Source organism: Harpia harpyja, chromosome 20 (assembly GCF_026419915.1).
Source record: "Harpia harpyja isolate bHarHar1 chromosome 20, bHarHar1 primary haplotype, whole genome shotgun sequence".
NCBI lineage: Eukaryota > Metazoa > Chordata > Aves > Accipitriformes > Accipitridae > Harpia > Harpia harpyja.
The window spans coordinates 524,822-542,001 of NC_068959.1; the positions used below are offsets into that span (position 1 = coordinate 524,822).

Sequence of the window (17,180 nt, forward strand, 5' to 3'; positions counted from 1 at the left end):
GCTCTGGGGCTCTCTACAGCTGCAGCGGACATGCTACGGGCATGGCAAGCATCAGCCTTTCTGCTTTCACATCTTGGAAACGGCAGCCAAATGCTACAGACATGAACAGGTATTAATCTTCATCAGCCCTTCAACAGCATGTTCCTTCCCCTACTAACAACCAGGATCATTTCAATTTTAAATTTTGTACCATGCTTTACTGTTACATGTCACAAGAATGCTCTTCTGGAGTGATGTTTATAAATGAGATAACCTCCTCCCCACCTTTATTAACCCTTTGCTAGTCCCTCCCTGTTCATAGCCCCTGTTAGCAGCTACTAAGTCAAGACCCTTGGACCCCCGAGGTTTGCATTGCCCAGTACCGCAGTGGGAAACAGCTGCAGATCCATCCGTCCGGAACCAAACCTGCCTCTCCAACCAGGGAAAAGCTCTACCTTCTCTGTTATTTTGCAGGTCTTCAAATGTGTGGGACAAGCTCAAATATTTTTTCACTGGCCATGAAAAATCTTGGTGGCCAAAAAGAAACTCCCACTACTTCTAGAAAGTGATTTAACCTCATACAGAAGAGAGCCATGTTTGGTCCCATTCCTTGTCTTTCAGGGCAGTACAGAGAGAGGAGCAAAAGAGAGACACCTTCAAGTGTGACAGCAGGGGAATTCTGAATGCTGATGCCTACCCTCCCTGGATCAGGACGGATACTAATGAGCTACAGCTAATTAAACCTATTAGAGACAGCTTTCTGCAGGATCAGCAAACAAATCAAACATGCTATATCATAGCTATCTCAGAGGGAGAAATAAGATGCTCTCTGTTGTATATGAAATGCTTTTCTTTGGGAAGCCTAGTGTTTTACATAAAAGCAAACACATGTGGGAGAATATTTTGCTTAGCTCTTAAGCTTCTATTTGTTCTTTCATGTCAAAGAGGAACAAGTCCCGCCCCTACCGCAGTCTACAAGCATCAGTCCACCTGTGAGGTCCCCAGCTGACCTGTGGATGATGTGTCTGCTCTGGAGATAGTCAAGGGCCAGCACCAGCTCACAGATGAAGAGTTTCACGGTGCCTTCTTGGAACCGCACGTTTTGCTGGAGATGGTAACGCAGGTCCCCTCCAAGCAACAGGTCTACAACCATGAACATATCTTCTTCATCCTGGAATGAGTACCTAAAATGGCATAAGAGTGGTTCAAGGATGACAATATTGAAAAAAGACAGGTTGTAAAGGGTCATATGGTACCTCTGGGAATACTCATAATTTCCTGGAACTTTTTCACTTGGGAAATAATAATTTCCTGACCTTCCCATGCTCCATTTCCCGCTGCGACTAAATTCGTATTGTCATACTTGAGATGAAAATAATTTAGCTTCAAATCCATAACAGAGTCAGAGCAGCTTGTATGAACAACTACCAGCAGGCCCACTAGAAGAACAGGAACCCAACGTTTTTATGTTGAACTTGTTACTACCAGCCACTTCAAAAACAAAGCCACATCCAATCCCTCCCAAACCCATTACTCTAACACAGCTTGCTGCCGATTTCGTCCCCCTAAGCGTTGTGAAGGGAGATGGACAGGAGTCTGGCAGGCGGGCACAGCTCTCAGGCGTGTTTATCACGGGGTGGGAGAGCCAGCGACTGACAGCACAGACCAGTAAGGGCCCAGGAGGTGTGGACCATGCATTTTTATTTTGGGGAGGACCTCACCCTAATGCTTGTTTATTGCTTGCTTCCCAAGTCGCCGGGCAGCGTACAGCACGCACCAGCTTCGTCTGCTCCGCAGTTAACAGCTGGTGCCAGCAGCTGCGAGCTAATGAAAGTGGTCCTCTTAGGGCGCGCGAGGAGGGAGACGGCACCCCCAGCACACCGCCAGGAGAGGCCGGCCGCAGGCTGGAACTAAACCAGCCGCCACTCAACTGCGGAGCGGTGCAGCTCCAGAAATCACCCACGGCACGTCTGTGCTGGCACTCTGTGAAAATCGTCCGCAAAGCCTACGCTGCCCCAGCCAACACTCACGTACGTGAGATCCCTCCAAGGAATCTCGGAAGATCCCTTCACTTGCTGCGAAGTCCCAGCTGGCCGAGCAATCGGTAACTCAATACAGCAGTGGAAATCCAGCTTGGAGCTCTGGATGAACGCTGTCTGTTCCCCTTGGGGTTCACACTCAGCTCTTCACGGTGGACATTTCGTCTTCTCTGAGCACCCAAGGGAACTGGCCATAGGAGCAATGTAGAGAGGAGCCCTAAACCAGCAGGCACAGCCCTGCCCAGACTCACAGCCAGTAGATTGTGCACCGGAGGCACTCATAACCAGGCTCTGCATCTCCTGGCAGCAGCCTGTTAATAAACCCATTTGCTCAACACAACAGGGGATGCAGCTGCTATCTGCTGTTTCTCTTTAAGTGACCTCATTTGATGCAATTGTTTACCAAGTGTCCCTTTGAGACAGTCTAACAATCAGCTATGAGCTTTTTTCTCATGGATTTTTTCTTACTGATACACCGGCTTCTTGATGTGACGAGCAGCACCATGAACCAGAATAATACTCCACAAGAAGCTTATAGTCTGTGTATCATTCAGAGTGCCAGAAAGTTAAAGGCTATACCCGAGGCCAGGGATGACATGATAAGAACAGAAGTAGGGAAACTCAGATGATTTGCTCTGTACAGGTCTATACATAGGCTGTTTAGTTCTCAGCTGCTGAGTGAGTTTTGCCTGGAATTGCTTGTGCAAGTAGAAGAGCAGTTTGGAGATCTGTCCAAAGCTTTGGGAGGTCTAGATGCATGTTCTCATTCATACCCTAGTTAGAACAACACTGAATGGCAATACCATCAAAGTCATGAGAGTTCACCTAACAGCATTCAAGTTACAGGAGACTTCGAAAAGGAACACAAAGTTATTCAAAGATTTGTGATCTTCAATGTGTTTTAGCCTCATTTTTTTGTGTTTAGCATTGATAAGTTCTACCTCATTCTAAAAATAAATCCAATATCCAATAAATGTAATTACTCACCATCCCAGAGGAATCCTGTAACTACAGGATATTGGCCACTGCATCACGTGGTGCATGAGACCACACCACTTGAAATGTTACTGATGTCCTAACAAAATTAACCTGGCAGACTCTAACAGTAATAGTCTTATTTAAAATTCCTTTCTACTGCCCCACTGCAGGAAAACATGCTGAATCAAACAAAGGGGGAAGAATTAATGCATCTTTTATCACTCAGCTGGTCAACCCCATTGCTAATGGTTGAAAAAGGACTATAACCTTGAGCACGTATGTTGCATTTATCAGGTAATCTTAAAGGAAAGAGACTCTTTTATGTACACATTCCCCAATAGATATATGGGTTGCTCTAATAAAATTTGAATGGTATTATTTTTCTGTCAGTAAATTCAACGATAAATTGCTTTTATCTTTGCTGATTAGCATCAATTCAGTCAAATAGCAATAAGGTATTACGGCAGGCTGTTTAAAATACAAAATAAATCACAAAAATCAGAATCAGGAGGTGATGAGAAGAAAGCACTGCCAAGGCAAACCCTGCAAACAGAGCACTGCTTGGGTATCGATCCTGTGCTGTTGCTGTGTGGTTCTGGGAGCTGCTGTTTGTTGCCAAAAGAGTACTATTAAATAAAACTGGGTTATGGCAACGAGCAATACCTGCCTAGGAAGAAACCACAAGGGAACACACGAATAAACTCTCTTGTGCTCATCTGTGGGGGACAAGGGAGATGATAGCTGCTTGTTTAATTAAACAAGATTCCCCTGAAACCAGAGCCCGGCTCAGGGGAACAGACGAGGAGTCCCACAGGACCGGTCCACCATGCACACACGTGCATTCTCCAGAGCAGTCACGGGCGACAGCTGCCACTCTCCCTGCAGACAGTGCCTCGGGCAGCCCACCCACCGCCAGCAAGACACGCGTGCCCGGCTCGGTGGGCAGCATGACACCCGTCACCCTGCGGATGGCAACACACCAGCTGCTCCCGAAACTGGCTTGCAGCAGGGAAGTGGGCAAGTCTGGTCTCAAAGATGTCTCTAACTGATGATGCTGACTTAGTCAGTAAGCAAAGGTGCAATGTCTTACCATAAATTAACTAAGAAGGGGTGTTCCAGGCCCTGCATAATCTGCAGCTCCTTGAAAACGTTTCTCACTTCATTACGCTCCACGCACTTTTGTTTATTCATGTATTTCATGGCATACATCTTCTTGGTGTCGTTCTTTTGCACAACGCAGACCTAAGTGAGCAAATCAAGGGATGAATCAGAGATGATTTGTCAGCAAATTTAGGCAGGGAAAACATGGTCACACGAGTGTTCTCCAGCGGCTTTAGCAAAGTGCACACTGCCAAGTCACCACTCCAGGCACTGACGCTGCAACACTGGACATCGCCAGTAAATCTCTGGCCCAGCTTTCAGCCAAAGAAGAAATTTTGCTGGGGGGAAGGTGAGGGGAAGGAATTTATCACCACAAAGATAGCAGATAGGGAATCACACAGAAGTCAACATTTTATTTAATAGCACTGACTAATCTTGGTCACGTCCAACCCTCCCGCATCAGTTACTGTTTGGAAGAGTCCTTTCCACCACAGAACTACAGGTTAGAAACTAGGGAGCAGCACCTGACCTCCCCCTTCTTGATAAGTTTCATTCATCTCACAATGAACCTTGTGCTTTGTTTGAGGGGTATTGGGGGTTGAATTTTAACCTTTCTTATATTTCATCAAATCTAGAAAGAAACGTGGCTTCAATGACAGACTCAGAGTTTGTAAGAGCACAAAACAAAACAGGCTGGTTTTTCAGATTTGTTTCCACAACAGTTTATGAGCTTGGGATGAATTTGCAAAGTTTCAGTCAACTTTTTTTGTTTCACCATCAAATAAATCTCTTTGTCTAGAGGTTTTTGTCACACTGCACCTAAGGCACGGCTCATTTCTGGCATGAATGTGCCTTTACGTGAAGGGGCAAATGACCTTCTAGAATTCTGTTAGCATATACATGCAGGGAATTCCATAACAGCATAAAAATAAAACGTATGACCATAACCTGATGCTTAATAACAAACACTGTGTTTCACAGATAAATATCCTCTTTAAAAAATTGCCAGGCCTTTCTTGTTGATTGTAGTTCTTTAATAAAGATGCATTATGATGGTCAACGTTGATTTGCTGGGAAATCTTAGAAAATGCTTATCCAGAAACATAATGAAATTCAGCTCATTTGATTTATCAGTTTCTCATTTTAATCTCCAGTAATATAATTTGTGGCTACGGGATGGATGAGGAATCAGGCTCCAATTTCTTCTTGATTACCAGGAGTTGAAGCTCAGGTCAAAGCTCACTGACAATGCAGGGGTTTATTTCTTTACTCTCATGTGAGCCTCTACTTCACCCATTTCTCAATCAGTTACATTTCCAGCTGTCCAAATGGTGATTAGTTCACAAAATACTTACTTTTCCAAAGCTGCCCTTCCCAATAGCTCGCAAAATTTCAAAATGGTCGAAGGTGACTGCAAGAAAGAGCAAACATTCAAATATTAGATGGCTGAGCAAACATTTGATATCACATTATTTCTGCTTTTTCTCCATAAGGTAAGAGCTGAGAAAAACAAGGGATACCCTAGCAACTTTCTGTTGCTTTTGGACGTTTGGGTGCTCCTTAAAACTTGGTGTTTAACAGGCTTTTTTTCTTAGCAGCTCAGCTGCAAAAGCAAGTTCCCTGGGTCAGCCTGTGTCAATGGCAGATCAGGCAAGGAACCCTCAAGTGAATGTTCTCGCTCTGCCCTGCCTGTTAAACATGAAAGCCTCATCTTGTTCCTGCTGAAACCAAACGCAAAGAAGTTCAGTCCATCGAACGCTTATACCATGTGAAGACATAAATGGGCAGCTGGATCTTCATAACGTTGTGGTATTCTAGATAACCGTTTGATAACTGTGCGAGATAAACAGAGCAACCCTGGACACAAGCTTCGCTGCCACTCAGCATCCAGAGGGCTGTTTCTGCTCAGAAGGGAAACAGAAGAGCAGCAGTTTTGCAGACCGTGCATTGGAACAGGGAGCGAGGAACATGAACACACATTTCACTTCACCTTCTGGCCTCCAGGTGGAAATGGAGCTGGGAGGTGGACATCTGCACTGCAAGGGAGAATGTTTTGTAAGTGCTAATCTGAAGGACCCTACATATCAAGTGTTCCTGATCAGCCAGGATGAAGCTGCCTGTGTTTCGTCTCAGGCAATAAACAGATCCAGAGAAACAGCAAATCAAATTACTGTACAGCAAACACAGATTAACTGCGCTGGGATCAAACCCTGCTGCCAATTGCTGGGTAAGACACCATAGCAATGATTGCCGAGTTGAACGCTCTGAATCCTGCTAACGCTCCCCCAAGATGCTGGTGCAGCAGGGCTGTGCCCAGCAGCCGTCAGCCAAGGGAAGCTCACGCTCAGGGATACGCTCCTTAACCAGCCACTGCCAGCTGAACCAAACTGCACCAGAGAAAGGCCTCTGATAGATTTATAATAACTCATCAGCTTTAATTAGTGTGACCCCTGGAACGGAGAAATACCACCGATGTGATGGGCTTGAAATTGCAGAGTTCATTTGCCTCGTGCCCCTCTTATTTCGCCGCTGGCAGGAGTCAGGGCTGCCTGCAGCCAGCACGGGGCCGCAAGGGAGGGATGTCCCTGGCACGGGGACCACGGGAACCGGTGAACACCGAGTCCACCTCTGCCTTGCGGCACCCCCATTCCTTGCTGAGGCTGACCACCACCAGCTCCTTTAATGACCATGGCCGAAGGCAGCCAGCTGCACTGCTCTCGGGGCTGGTGCCCGGGTCTGGCGGGCAGGTTCGCCTCTGGGAAACACCCGTCCTTTGTGACCCCCAACCTCCCAGCCTTGGGGCTGTTACTGCCATTACCCTGCATGAGCACAAACAGCGGGATGTTCTGCCACCAGACAAGACTTCACACCACCTCCAGCACTTCGCGAAACAAGACAAAAATCTCAAGGCCTCTTCCCCTTCCAGCTTCAAGTGAAATGAGAACGAAGGCACTTGCTGTACAAAGAAACACGGCTCTGCCTGCACGTGTCTGCTGACAGCAGCCTCAGGCACACTCACCCGTAGGTGCCTTTCCAGCCGCAGTCGGCAGCTCCAGGCTGGGAAACCACAGGCTGGGCTGGGCTGGGCTGGGCTACCAAAGCCGACCTGGAGCTCCCTGCGGGCTGCTGACGGCGTCTTTCTGAGGCGCAGGCTCCAAGCGGATGTCTGGCACGAAAGCGCTGCCCAGTAGCTCCATCAGGTGCGCTGGTGTTGCCCTCCCAGGCTGACCTGAAATACTTCAATTACATTCGCACCATCCCCAAGCAGACAGGTCTGAGCGTGCCGAGCCCCCGGCCCCCTCGCTCTGCCACGGCCCACCGCTCCGGCTCCAGGCTCCGGCTCCAGCAGAGCTGGAGGACTGGGCTGTAGCCTGGTCAAATCTTCCCAGACACAACCGTAACGTAACAGAGAGCTCGGACGCACGCGGGCTCTGGCCATGCCAGGCGCCAAAGCCAGTACTGGACCCGTGCACCGAGCATCTGGGGAGCGAACGAACAGGCGCAGTCAGTTTGAAGTCCTGTTTTCACAGAAACACTGGCATGTGAGCAGCTTGTGCTTCAGGCTACAGAATTTTCCTTCTCTGGGCTTTCTGACACCACAGGTTGTCTTGAAAAGTGCAGCTCTCAACATAATTGTCATCTGCTGCTTTCTTCATTAACTGAACTGAATGGCACAGAAACCAAGAGGCATTTGTCCCCAAAGCTTTTTATCAGATGGGACTGCCAGCAAGGAAGCTGTTGTTTATCACTCTGCCACAGCAATAGACGAATCCTCCATGTTACAGACTTGTGCACGATACTGGTCAGAAATAAACCCCTTTTCCTCGGGACACATCCTGCCTCTAAGCTAATGGCAGGATAACAGGACAGACACTTGCTAGATTCTTGCCATCACACAGCTATAGGGAAGTGCACTCATACTTTGCTAGTGGATTTTTTTTTTTTTTTAACGTAACGCATGTATTTTCCAAAGAAATTAAGCAGGTAGACCGGGTTTCATTCAACATAAACATGAGGGTCACCAAACTGCCTCAGCCATATGGTACACTGAGCCTGCCCAAACTTCCTCCCCCAAAAAGGTGAAAACAGCCACTGCATAGCTGGCCAAGAGTGTAATACCCACTCGGTAACCCATTCTCAGAATAATTTTTTAAAACAGGCACACTAAATTTATAAAATTTGTCCTTTTCGTTGCCATTATCTTTTCAGGTAGAATGCCACAATCTAACCAAAGCAAAGTTTATATTTTCCAGCTATAGCACTGGAAAAAAGACCAGCTTTTAGGCACAAAAGCCCTTTTTCAAACCTGGAATAACAGCTGCAAACATCAGAGCTAAATACAAGTTGATAATGATGGAGTTTAACTAGATTTGTTTACCAGTTAGTTAGACCATCTGATAGAAGGGTAGTGGATACCTGCAGAATAAAAAGGGAGAGTGAAGATGCTTATCACCTGCAGGGAAAAATGAGAGGGGAAAGAAACCCTCTGTGCCCACTACGGAGAGGTTAGCTGCAGGAGCTACGTGCTGTACAATGCAGCCCATGACAGCGGGGAAAGGGGAGTCTCAGGTCCCAGGTGCTTGGATTCCATGTGAGGCTCTGCAAGAGCGGGGCAGACCACAAAACGCAGGGGTCCAGCCAGACGTTAACATCTGGAACAGCTGCAAATCCAGAGGAGTTAAGCCGGCAGCCAGATTTTGCATGTTAACACCCTCTATCCCTATTGTCTTTTAATAGGAATGCTTTCGTGAACATGTTAACACCCTCTACCTCCTCGTCTTATGTCTTAAAAAACATATTAATGTTTTCATTATTTTAAACACGGGTCTATAACTGAGCTGGTGGTAAGAAAGCTAAATTGCATACTTTTTATTTAAGACTCTCTAACTAGGTACGATCACATTTTAACCCCTCTCTGTTTTGGCTTTCCTACCATCCCCAATTTTCACAGTGAGCCCATCCAGAGTCTCGCTTCCAAAGAGTACGGAAATCCGTGGTGTCCAAATCAGGAACCAAACACATGCTCTTCATCCTGAATCCACATCTACAGATTTGACAAGCCTCATTTCACTGCCTGATGGCATCTAAAACAATGAAAAAGCCAAAGCATTTGCCCTTCAGAGACAAAATTCATGTGATATGCCAAGTCAGACAAATTATGTTTAAGAGATGTCAAGGAAGATAATACAATTGCTATAAAGAAGCAACTGAAGCATAAGCATGAAATACCATTTTGAAAGCAGGGGCTGTATTTCTAAACAGGTTCAAGGAACAGTATTTAGATAAAAAAATACAAAACCTAACCAGCCACAGAAAACATCCTTATCAGAGACAAGTCAACGCTGCCAAAGCCCCCAGACTCCATCTGCCAAGTGGAATTCAATGCTTCGGGGGGCTCAGGTCCTCCCATCCCCATCGCCCACCCCAGTACAGCTAGCACAACACTGCACGGTCTGTTATGACTCGTCTTCCTTTTGTCACTGTAATTTCCCCCATTTTCAGTATATTTCCTCCTTCCCTTCCTTCTCTGCTCTGCAGCCTCAGGAAAACAAGTGCTACCACAGGATCAGGAATGATAACGCAAGTCCCTCTGTATCAGGGAGCTGAACTTGGTGCAGATCCAGGCAGAGGAACAAAGATACGTCTAACACTCTTCTCAGTCCCGGGGCAATTTAAAGACAGAACAGCTGATGGTGGGCTAGAGAGGACACTGGAAAAGGACCACAGAATGATGTATGTCCATCTCACCCAGCCATTGTCCTCACCTACTATCTATTTCTGCTTTACCTTCCCACAGTTTTGGCCAGCTGGGGAGAACATCTGGCTGCCATCCTCTGGGATGCTTTCCACACCCTTTTGCCCAGAAGCAGCACAAACAAAATCCAGCTTTTAACATGGTCTCATCCTGACTACACTGGGAGTTGAGATCACCTTGCAGCACTGAACCTTCTGTCTGGTTATTACATTTTCTTTTCATCTCACTAGCTTATTATCCACCACTGTGCCTACTCAGAGGAAACGCTGAGAGAAAAATAATACTGTCATCCCACTTCTGCCGAAGGCAAATAAAGCCCCTTTGAGAAGTCCATCTTAAAAAAAAAATAATAATAAAATCATGGTGCCACAGAAAATAGTCAAATTATAGCAACAGCAATTTGGAAAAATATGAAAAAGGCATTATATGTGCATATCAAAGGACGCCGCGAGCTCAAGCGAGGCGTAAGCCCTACTGTCCTGTTGCGTGCCACCTGTGTCTGCATGGCAGAAGGTGGCCCAAGCTCCGCAGAGTGAACGGCCGAGGTGTGGGAGGAGAAGGGAGCCCACTGCTGAAGGAGGAGGCACAGGAAAGTGAAGTAATTTGCCCAAGACTATTCAGAAAACTATGGCACACTGTAAATCCAGGTGTTTTCACCCTTGAGTTAGCTCCTTAACAACCCTGTTTTGCAAAACGTTTCACCTTGTTGCCCGAGTATTCTCCAAGACTTTTTTTTATTTTTAAGTAGTAAAAGAAGTACATTCTCAATTACATTGAGACGTAATGAGAGAAATGAAATCACTGAATGTTACAGCACAGTTCTCTGAGAAGCAGACCCAATTCTTGGGTACAATGGCAAAACACTCCTTAGACTGGGATGTTTCCTCATCCCCCGGCAGTGGGTCCCAGCGATGCCCCCAGGGAGCAGCATCTGGCAGCTGTAGCACTGAACTGCCAGAGGTGCAATTTGGGCTGTGAAGAATCGGGTGCCTTCCTGGCACCGGAGCACTTATACCACTCACACTGTTGCTGTTTATATTTACGCTGGTCCCAAAGGAAAAGTCTCTCTATGGCACAGCCCAAGAGCTGGGACCGCTCTCCACCAGCCGCAGCCCAGTGAAGTGACCTGCCAGTGTCACGGAGCCAAAGAGCCTCTGTGCTGCTTCCTGCTGTACCCAGCAGCTCTTAATTCATTTCAGTTGAAATTAGAATAAGGAGAAGATTGTGACATCTAAGGTGATACAGTCTCTGGTCACAGATTTGCCAAGGTAATGGAAAAGTTAATAGAGGACATCCCCACTTCAGCTAGGTTTCTCTTCCCCCAGTACATTAAACTACGACTAATTAGAGAAAAAAAATGTGCTACCACTTTTTAAATTTGGGCAGGGCCATGAAAGCACAACTGCACTGGTCTGGACACTGTATCTGGGTGCAGGGGTGACCCCTGAGCCTATCGAAACTCAACAGAGCAACACTGAACCCCTTGAGATGGTCAGGACTGGGCCCCTCCCTTGACTTGCCAGCACGACACGGGGTATGACATTTCATACTGGGAAAGCCCAGTGCCCTTTCCCACGGAGCTAACAAACAGGGGCTTCACACGCTGTCAGGTTTTGTTTGCTGAAACCAAGCCCTTCCCAAGCACAGAACTGGCTCTCATTAAGAAATCACCTGTCCGAGAAGATTTACTGCCCCAAGGACAGTCACCCTGCGCAGGTCACTGCATTGCTCGGGGTGTTATTTATTTCTCAGTCACAGGAGCTGATACCACACGAAGCATGTCGAACCCAGAGAAAGACAGCAGAGAGACCAGCCACCCCGAGGAAAATTCAATTTGTTACAGTCAATCTCACAGCCCGGACATATCACCCCAAGGAAGGTGATCAGGAATGTGAAAAGTACTAGTCATCCTGAGCTAGCACAAGCAGTTATTCATGAGAGATGCCAATACTGAGCATTTAGATGCACCAGGAATAAAATCTCCAGGAAAACCTCACAGCACGGACCTCTTTTGCACTAAAGTAACTGGAAAAAAAATATGAAAAACAAAGAAAATTCACAAGCAGTTGCATTCATAATTTGGGAACCACAGCCAATTTAGCCCAACAGCCACACACATGCAGCTGGCATTGCATTGCAGGCACAGCAGCGCGGAGCGCGAGGACGGAGCGATTCGCCAGCTCCCTTTGCGCCTGGAGGGTGACAACAGCGAACGCAGACCCCAAAGTGCGAAATCTTCTCTGCGGGATGACAAACCAAGGCGCACAGGGAAGGGCCGGATCACAGCAGGGTGGTTCAGGACAGCGAGGGGAACACGCTGCTGTGCAGAATGACTCTTCCCTTCCCCAAGCAGCTGTGCACATCGGTAGCTGCGCACAGAGACCAGACTGCGGGCAGGAGGCTTTCGTCCCACGAGCACTAACGGCACTGCTTGGGATACAATCACTGCATTTCCAGAATGAAAGTGCGTTCCTCCAAGACCTCTTTCCTAAAGGAGCTGAGTGAGAAAGACCAGGTTTCAGCCAACGTCCCCTCCTTTTCCCCTGACTTCCCCAGTAATCAGGATTACGTCCTCCCTGACTGGAGTTCTTACCTTTGGGACAGCAGTTTATGAGTCATCTAGGTTCTTGTATATTTTACTTTTATTCATATGTATTTGTATTTATCTATATATGCATTTTATGATTGTACTCAGGTGAAAGCCCATATGGCAGTTAGCAAGCTGACTCAGGCAACAGGAAATAGATTTATGGAACAATCTTTTAATGACTGTCTCTATAATCTTGGCAGCATAGTGACACTGGCCTCCGACACTGCTCTCAGCAATGTATTCTCCTTTTCCAGCCGAGCAAGCCTGTGTGCTGGTCTCCCAGTGCCAACGGGTAGAGCTGCCCAGCTGGGCAGTCACTAGGACCCTCCACCTCTGCTGCTGCCCAAAAGCAGGGATGGGAGCATGCATCGCTCAAGCTATCTTCCCACCACACATGATACCAGCCCTTCTTGTGTTGTGATCTCCAGAACAAGCCTCCCCTGCCGCCAGAACAGCAGCGTTTCTTCCCTGCCTTTGAAGCGCCCAGCAGTGTCCCAGAGACATCTCAAAGCCAAACCTCTGCCAACAGTCATTCTCCCAGTGCCCGGCCGCAGAGAGGGGAGGCAAAAGGACCATCTGACACCTGACCACAGCTCTGCAGGAGAGCAAAGGCTCGCTGCTGCTGCAGACCTTGACACACCTTTGCTTAACCAAGATGTCTGGGTGTTTGCAAGCCCAGCACGGGAGCTGGTGGCGACGCTCCGAGTCACGGTTTCTGCACTGGTGGACTCTGCAGTCCCAGACAACAACTAGGAAAAGCTCTTACCGTCTTCATTTTCATTGAAGGGTGGTGACTTGCTGGAGGTGTTTGCTCCCATGGTGCGTTCAGCCCCAGCTCAGCTCTCCCCACTTCTCTCAGTTACGTTACCACCCTCGAAGCTGGTGCCTCCAGGATGGTGTTACCCACAGATCGCTCCCAGTAGACCTGGGCAATGTTCTGCTGGTACACCCTGGAGAAGGCAGGAGGCAAAAAAATCATCATCATTCAGGATTAAGAAGCATTTTGCAGCTTGCAGATTTCTCACTGGAGGTTCACTGCTCTGGAGGCAAAACTGAGTATCAGGGAAAGAGCACATTATAATGGAGTTTACTAAGGAAACCCAGTAACATCATAACCTTGTAAGCTAGACCAGGACTGCTGCCCACTAAGGGAAGTGCAGAAACAGACCAAAAGATGGGAGGATCTGGATCATGTTTGCTGTATCATCCAACACATTATATTTTGTAGCTCCAATGATGACTAATTTTAGTGAGGTCAATATCCAAAATAAACGGACATAGTGACTTGGCTAGATAAAATCAGAAAGGCACTTTTGACTACTAAGGTCATGTGGAAGTGTAAAAGCTATTTAAGAAGAAATTCAGTGTTGACCTTTTGATTTAAGCTGTTACAGAAGTCTTTTATTTGGGACAAAATCATACCTTTTTTTCTTAAATGAAAAATTTCATGGAAAAATCAAGGTGTGGTTACCATTCAGTTTCTTCAAAAAAATTTTTAGATATGAACTATGAGCAAAAAAGAAAACCTTCTGATTTATGGTTCAGTGCTGGCTGCAGTGACTGGTTTTCCTCTTACCCTGCGGAAAGACAGGTCTGTTCATTAGCAGACAACACAGGTTTTAATTTTCCAATTCTCCCCCGAACATGTATGTGTATACTGGAGCATATGATTCTATATAGTTTAGTGGCACTCAAGATAGCTTGAATGATCTTATATGGGTACAGTAACAATTTTATTTTTAATGAGTTTACATGGAAAGCACCTTTATATGCTTATTTTGATACTGACACCCCTGTGAAACACACATTTATTTCCTGTTGGAAGTACAAAGCCTCAAAAGAATAAAATGAGGGAGCAACAGTGCAGCACAGTCTGGACTTTGCCCAGCCTGGAGTGTTCTTCAGGCATTTGTATTTTCATTGAACGTTTAAGGATGCAATGTAGCCTTACTCATTTTTCTCAGATCTACACTCTGGAAACACAGCTACTGAGTAGCTTCACTTTTTTACTTTAAGGTAATAAAATCATGTTATTGAAGCAGAAAAGGGAGGAATCATAAAAAAAAAAAAAAAGTTGGAGAAAAGAGAACTACTGGGACAGCCTTGGGAACCGGGACTGCCCTGGGATGCTGTGGGTTCCCTGCACCAGCACATGCAGCTCCTTCTCTCCAGTTACCTTTATCTCCACTACTCAGTCAAGAACTCAGCTCTAACCTCCTGCCCTGGGTCAGGATGATTACCTTAAAGCAACTGCCAAAGCTTGCCTGAAGTTTCAAAGCAACCCCTACATTTGGGTGTCTTCCTGAATTGGGCTGCAGTGATGCAAAATTCATCTCCAATACGACAATCCTGGGAATCCAACTGTGGATCAAACTGCAGCAACTGCCAAAGCGATGTATGGCTGACTGCAATGATACCCATTCTCCCCACATCAGCTGGAGTTGAGAGGTCTCCCAGCACTCCCCAGAACCTCTCCCAGCACTACCAAGAGGCATCCAGAACGGATCAGAGGCAGCACACAAGGCACTCACCCTCCAAGGCGTTTTACAATCTCAACTGCAACCCACCCATGCTGCTGCTGTGGTTCACATAGATCTCACTATTCCCAGCAAAGAGCAGGGGAGTTTGCAATTCTCAAAAGGCCAAAAAACCACAGTGCAAACTATTAAAAAAACTAAAATCTTGATTTCTCATCTCAGAGAACTGAAACAAGATCCAACAATAAAACAAATGAAACAGCAAATGTTTGCGATCCCTACCGGTGCCTCTGAAGGGAACAGAAAGAGCCTTCAGTTGGAAACAAAGCCACACCAGCACCTCTTTTCAAACCCCAAAACCTATTCTTCAGAGGAAAAATACACCTTCAGATGTAATAGCCATAAGCAAGGTTTGCATACTGATGCTTCTACATCACAGTGATCTTATTGGTGTCAACCAAGGTCAGCTGCTCAAGGAAATTTTCTTGTATAGGAGTCTGTAGCTTAATTTATTTTTAACAACACGTCAATACATAAAAGCTATGGGGAAGGAGCACGGATATTGCTTGAAGTTAAGCTAGTCTGAGTGATAATTACTAGGATTTGTATCTTTATAAAGCGTACCCAGGGTACCGTAATGATACATCTTTCCCTGTTTCACACTGCAAAGTCACAAAATTATTAAAATCAATTCTTTCCCTCGGGCCAAGACGACTAACGCTTCCACATTAACTTCATGCTCGGTCGGACCACTCGTTGTTCCACGAGCAGCGTGGCAGCAGCTCCACTCGTCAGTGGTCCTGGGGTCTCATCAGCCAGCCTGGCAGCCCCAGCAGAAATTTTCTACGGGCGTGAGAAAGCAGCTGCTTGGGAATGCCCAGGCTCCCACCTATAGCACACCTTCACATTGCCAAGCGTATTTTTTCCTCAACAGATGAACGCAAAACCAAAGCAAAGCGGAGGAAATGTAACCACTGGAGTGCCATCGCCGGGGTTTTACACTTACCCTGCAAGCAGGCTGTGCTCTCTGATGAGGAAAAGAGCTCAGCAGGACCAAGGAGAGAGTTAGACGTTTCGACAAAAGGCCAGCAGCCAGTTGCACTGTTAGAATTATCACTGATGGGCGACTACCGTGCTTCCTCGGAAGAGGACCACTAACTCGGAGGGGTTCACGAACAATTTCTCTTACCACCTCTTCGTTGCTTCAGCACTGCTCAGGGGCGGGGTGCCGCTGCTGTTGCGTTGAACAACCGAACCCGGGCAGTAATACGGCAATGCAGGACATTATCCCAGCACTCCTCTCCCAGAGAAACCAGAGCCTTGTTCCGAACTCTTCCGCAGCCCCAGGGAAGCTCAGGAAGGACGACGGCAGGTACTAGCGGTGCCACCTTCGGTTCTGGCCCCGCGGGAGCCCTTCCTCTGCCAGCGCGGCCGGGCGGCTTCCCAGCCCGAAAACGCTCGCCCTGCTGCAGGCAGGGACCAAGGCATTGCCTGCAAACCCCGCGGACTCCAAGCGGCCGCCAACGGCGAGCAAGCCCCCCCCCGCCCCGCCCCGCCCGGCCCGCCCAAGCCGCGGGGGAAGCCGACGAACCCGGGGCCGATGCAGCCCCCGCTCGGGGGAGCACGCCCGAGGAAGGCACCTACCTCGGGCCGGGCAGGGCGCACCGGGCACCCGCCTGGCCCGGGCGGCAGCAACCTGCGGCGGGAGGAGAGGAGGAGCCCAGGGGCCGGGAGGAGCCCGGGGGCCGGAGCGGAGCCGGAGGAGCCGCACGCCCCCGCGGGGTCCGGGCCGGGGCGGCTGGGGACGCGCCCCGACCCCGCTGCCGCCCCCACGGGGCCGCGGCGCGGTGAAGGCGGTGAGGACGGTGAGATCGGTGAGGACGGTGTGTCCCCCCCTCCACCTCCGCTCCCCCCCCGGCGTAGGCGGCAGCCGCTCCCGGCTGCAGAAGCGGCGGCGGCGGCGGGCGCTCCGGGGCTCGGCCCTGGCACGGCCCCCGCGGGCTCTGCCGCTCCCTGCGGCTCCCGGCCGACCCCCCCGCCGCGGCAGAGAGAAGCGCTCTGCCGTTTCGCCCTGTGCTCCCGAACCGTTCCCTTTGCCGCGGGCCAGCCTGGGCTTTGTTCCTTCTTTTTAACGCCCGTCATGCCACAGATTTTTATGGCTCTTGGTAAGGGAGGGGTCGGGCTCTGCCCGGTGAGCCCCAGGCGTGCCCCGGCTCAGAGAGAGGACCGCTGCTGGAAGGGGTCAGTCCCGCAGGGTGCTG

The 17,180-nt window shown here is 48.3% G+C and overlaps 1 protein-coding gene across 3 annotated transcripts in view; it reads right to left on the reverse strand.

Moving 5' to 3' along the window:
* Window positions 1-16,975, reverse strand: part of STK32A (serine/threonine kinase 32A) — a 36,326-nt gene extending 19,351 nt beyond the window's left edge. Inside the window, exons 1-5 of one of the 3 annotated variants that reach the window (XM_052772095.1) lie at window positions 16,564-16,975; window positions 13,209-13,392; window positions 5,453-5,508; window positions 4,087-4,238; window positions 990-1,163 (exon numbers count right to left, since the gene is read on the reverse strand). In XM_052772095.1, coding sequence (XP_052628055.1) covers window positions 990-1,163; window positions 4,087-4,238; window positions 5,453-5,508; window positions 13,209-13,260 — 434 coding nt within the window. In that variant the 5' untranslated portion in view covers window positions 13,261-13,392; window positions 16,564-16,975. Of the gene's footprint in view, window positions 1-989; window positions 1,164-4,086; window positions 4,239-5,452; window positions 5,509-13,208; window positions 13,393-15,925; window positions 16,479-16,563 lie in introns of those variants that run through there. The other 2 variants (XM_052772094.1, XM_052772093.1) reach the window with 2 other exon arrangements.
* Between the last annotated feature and the right edge of the window lie 205 nt (window positions 16,976-17,180).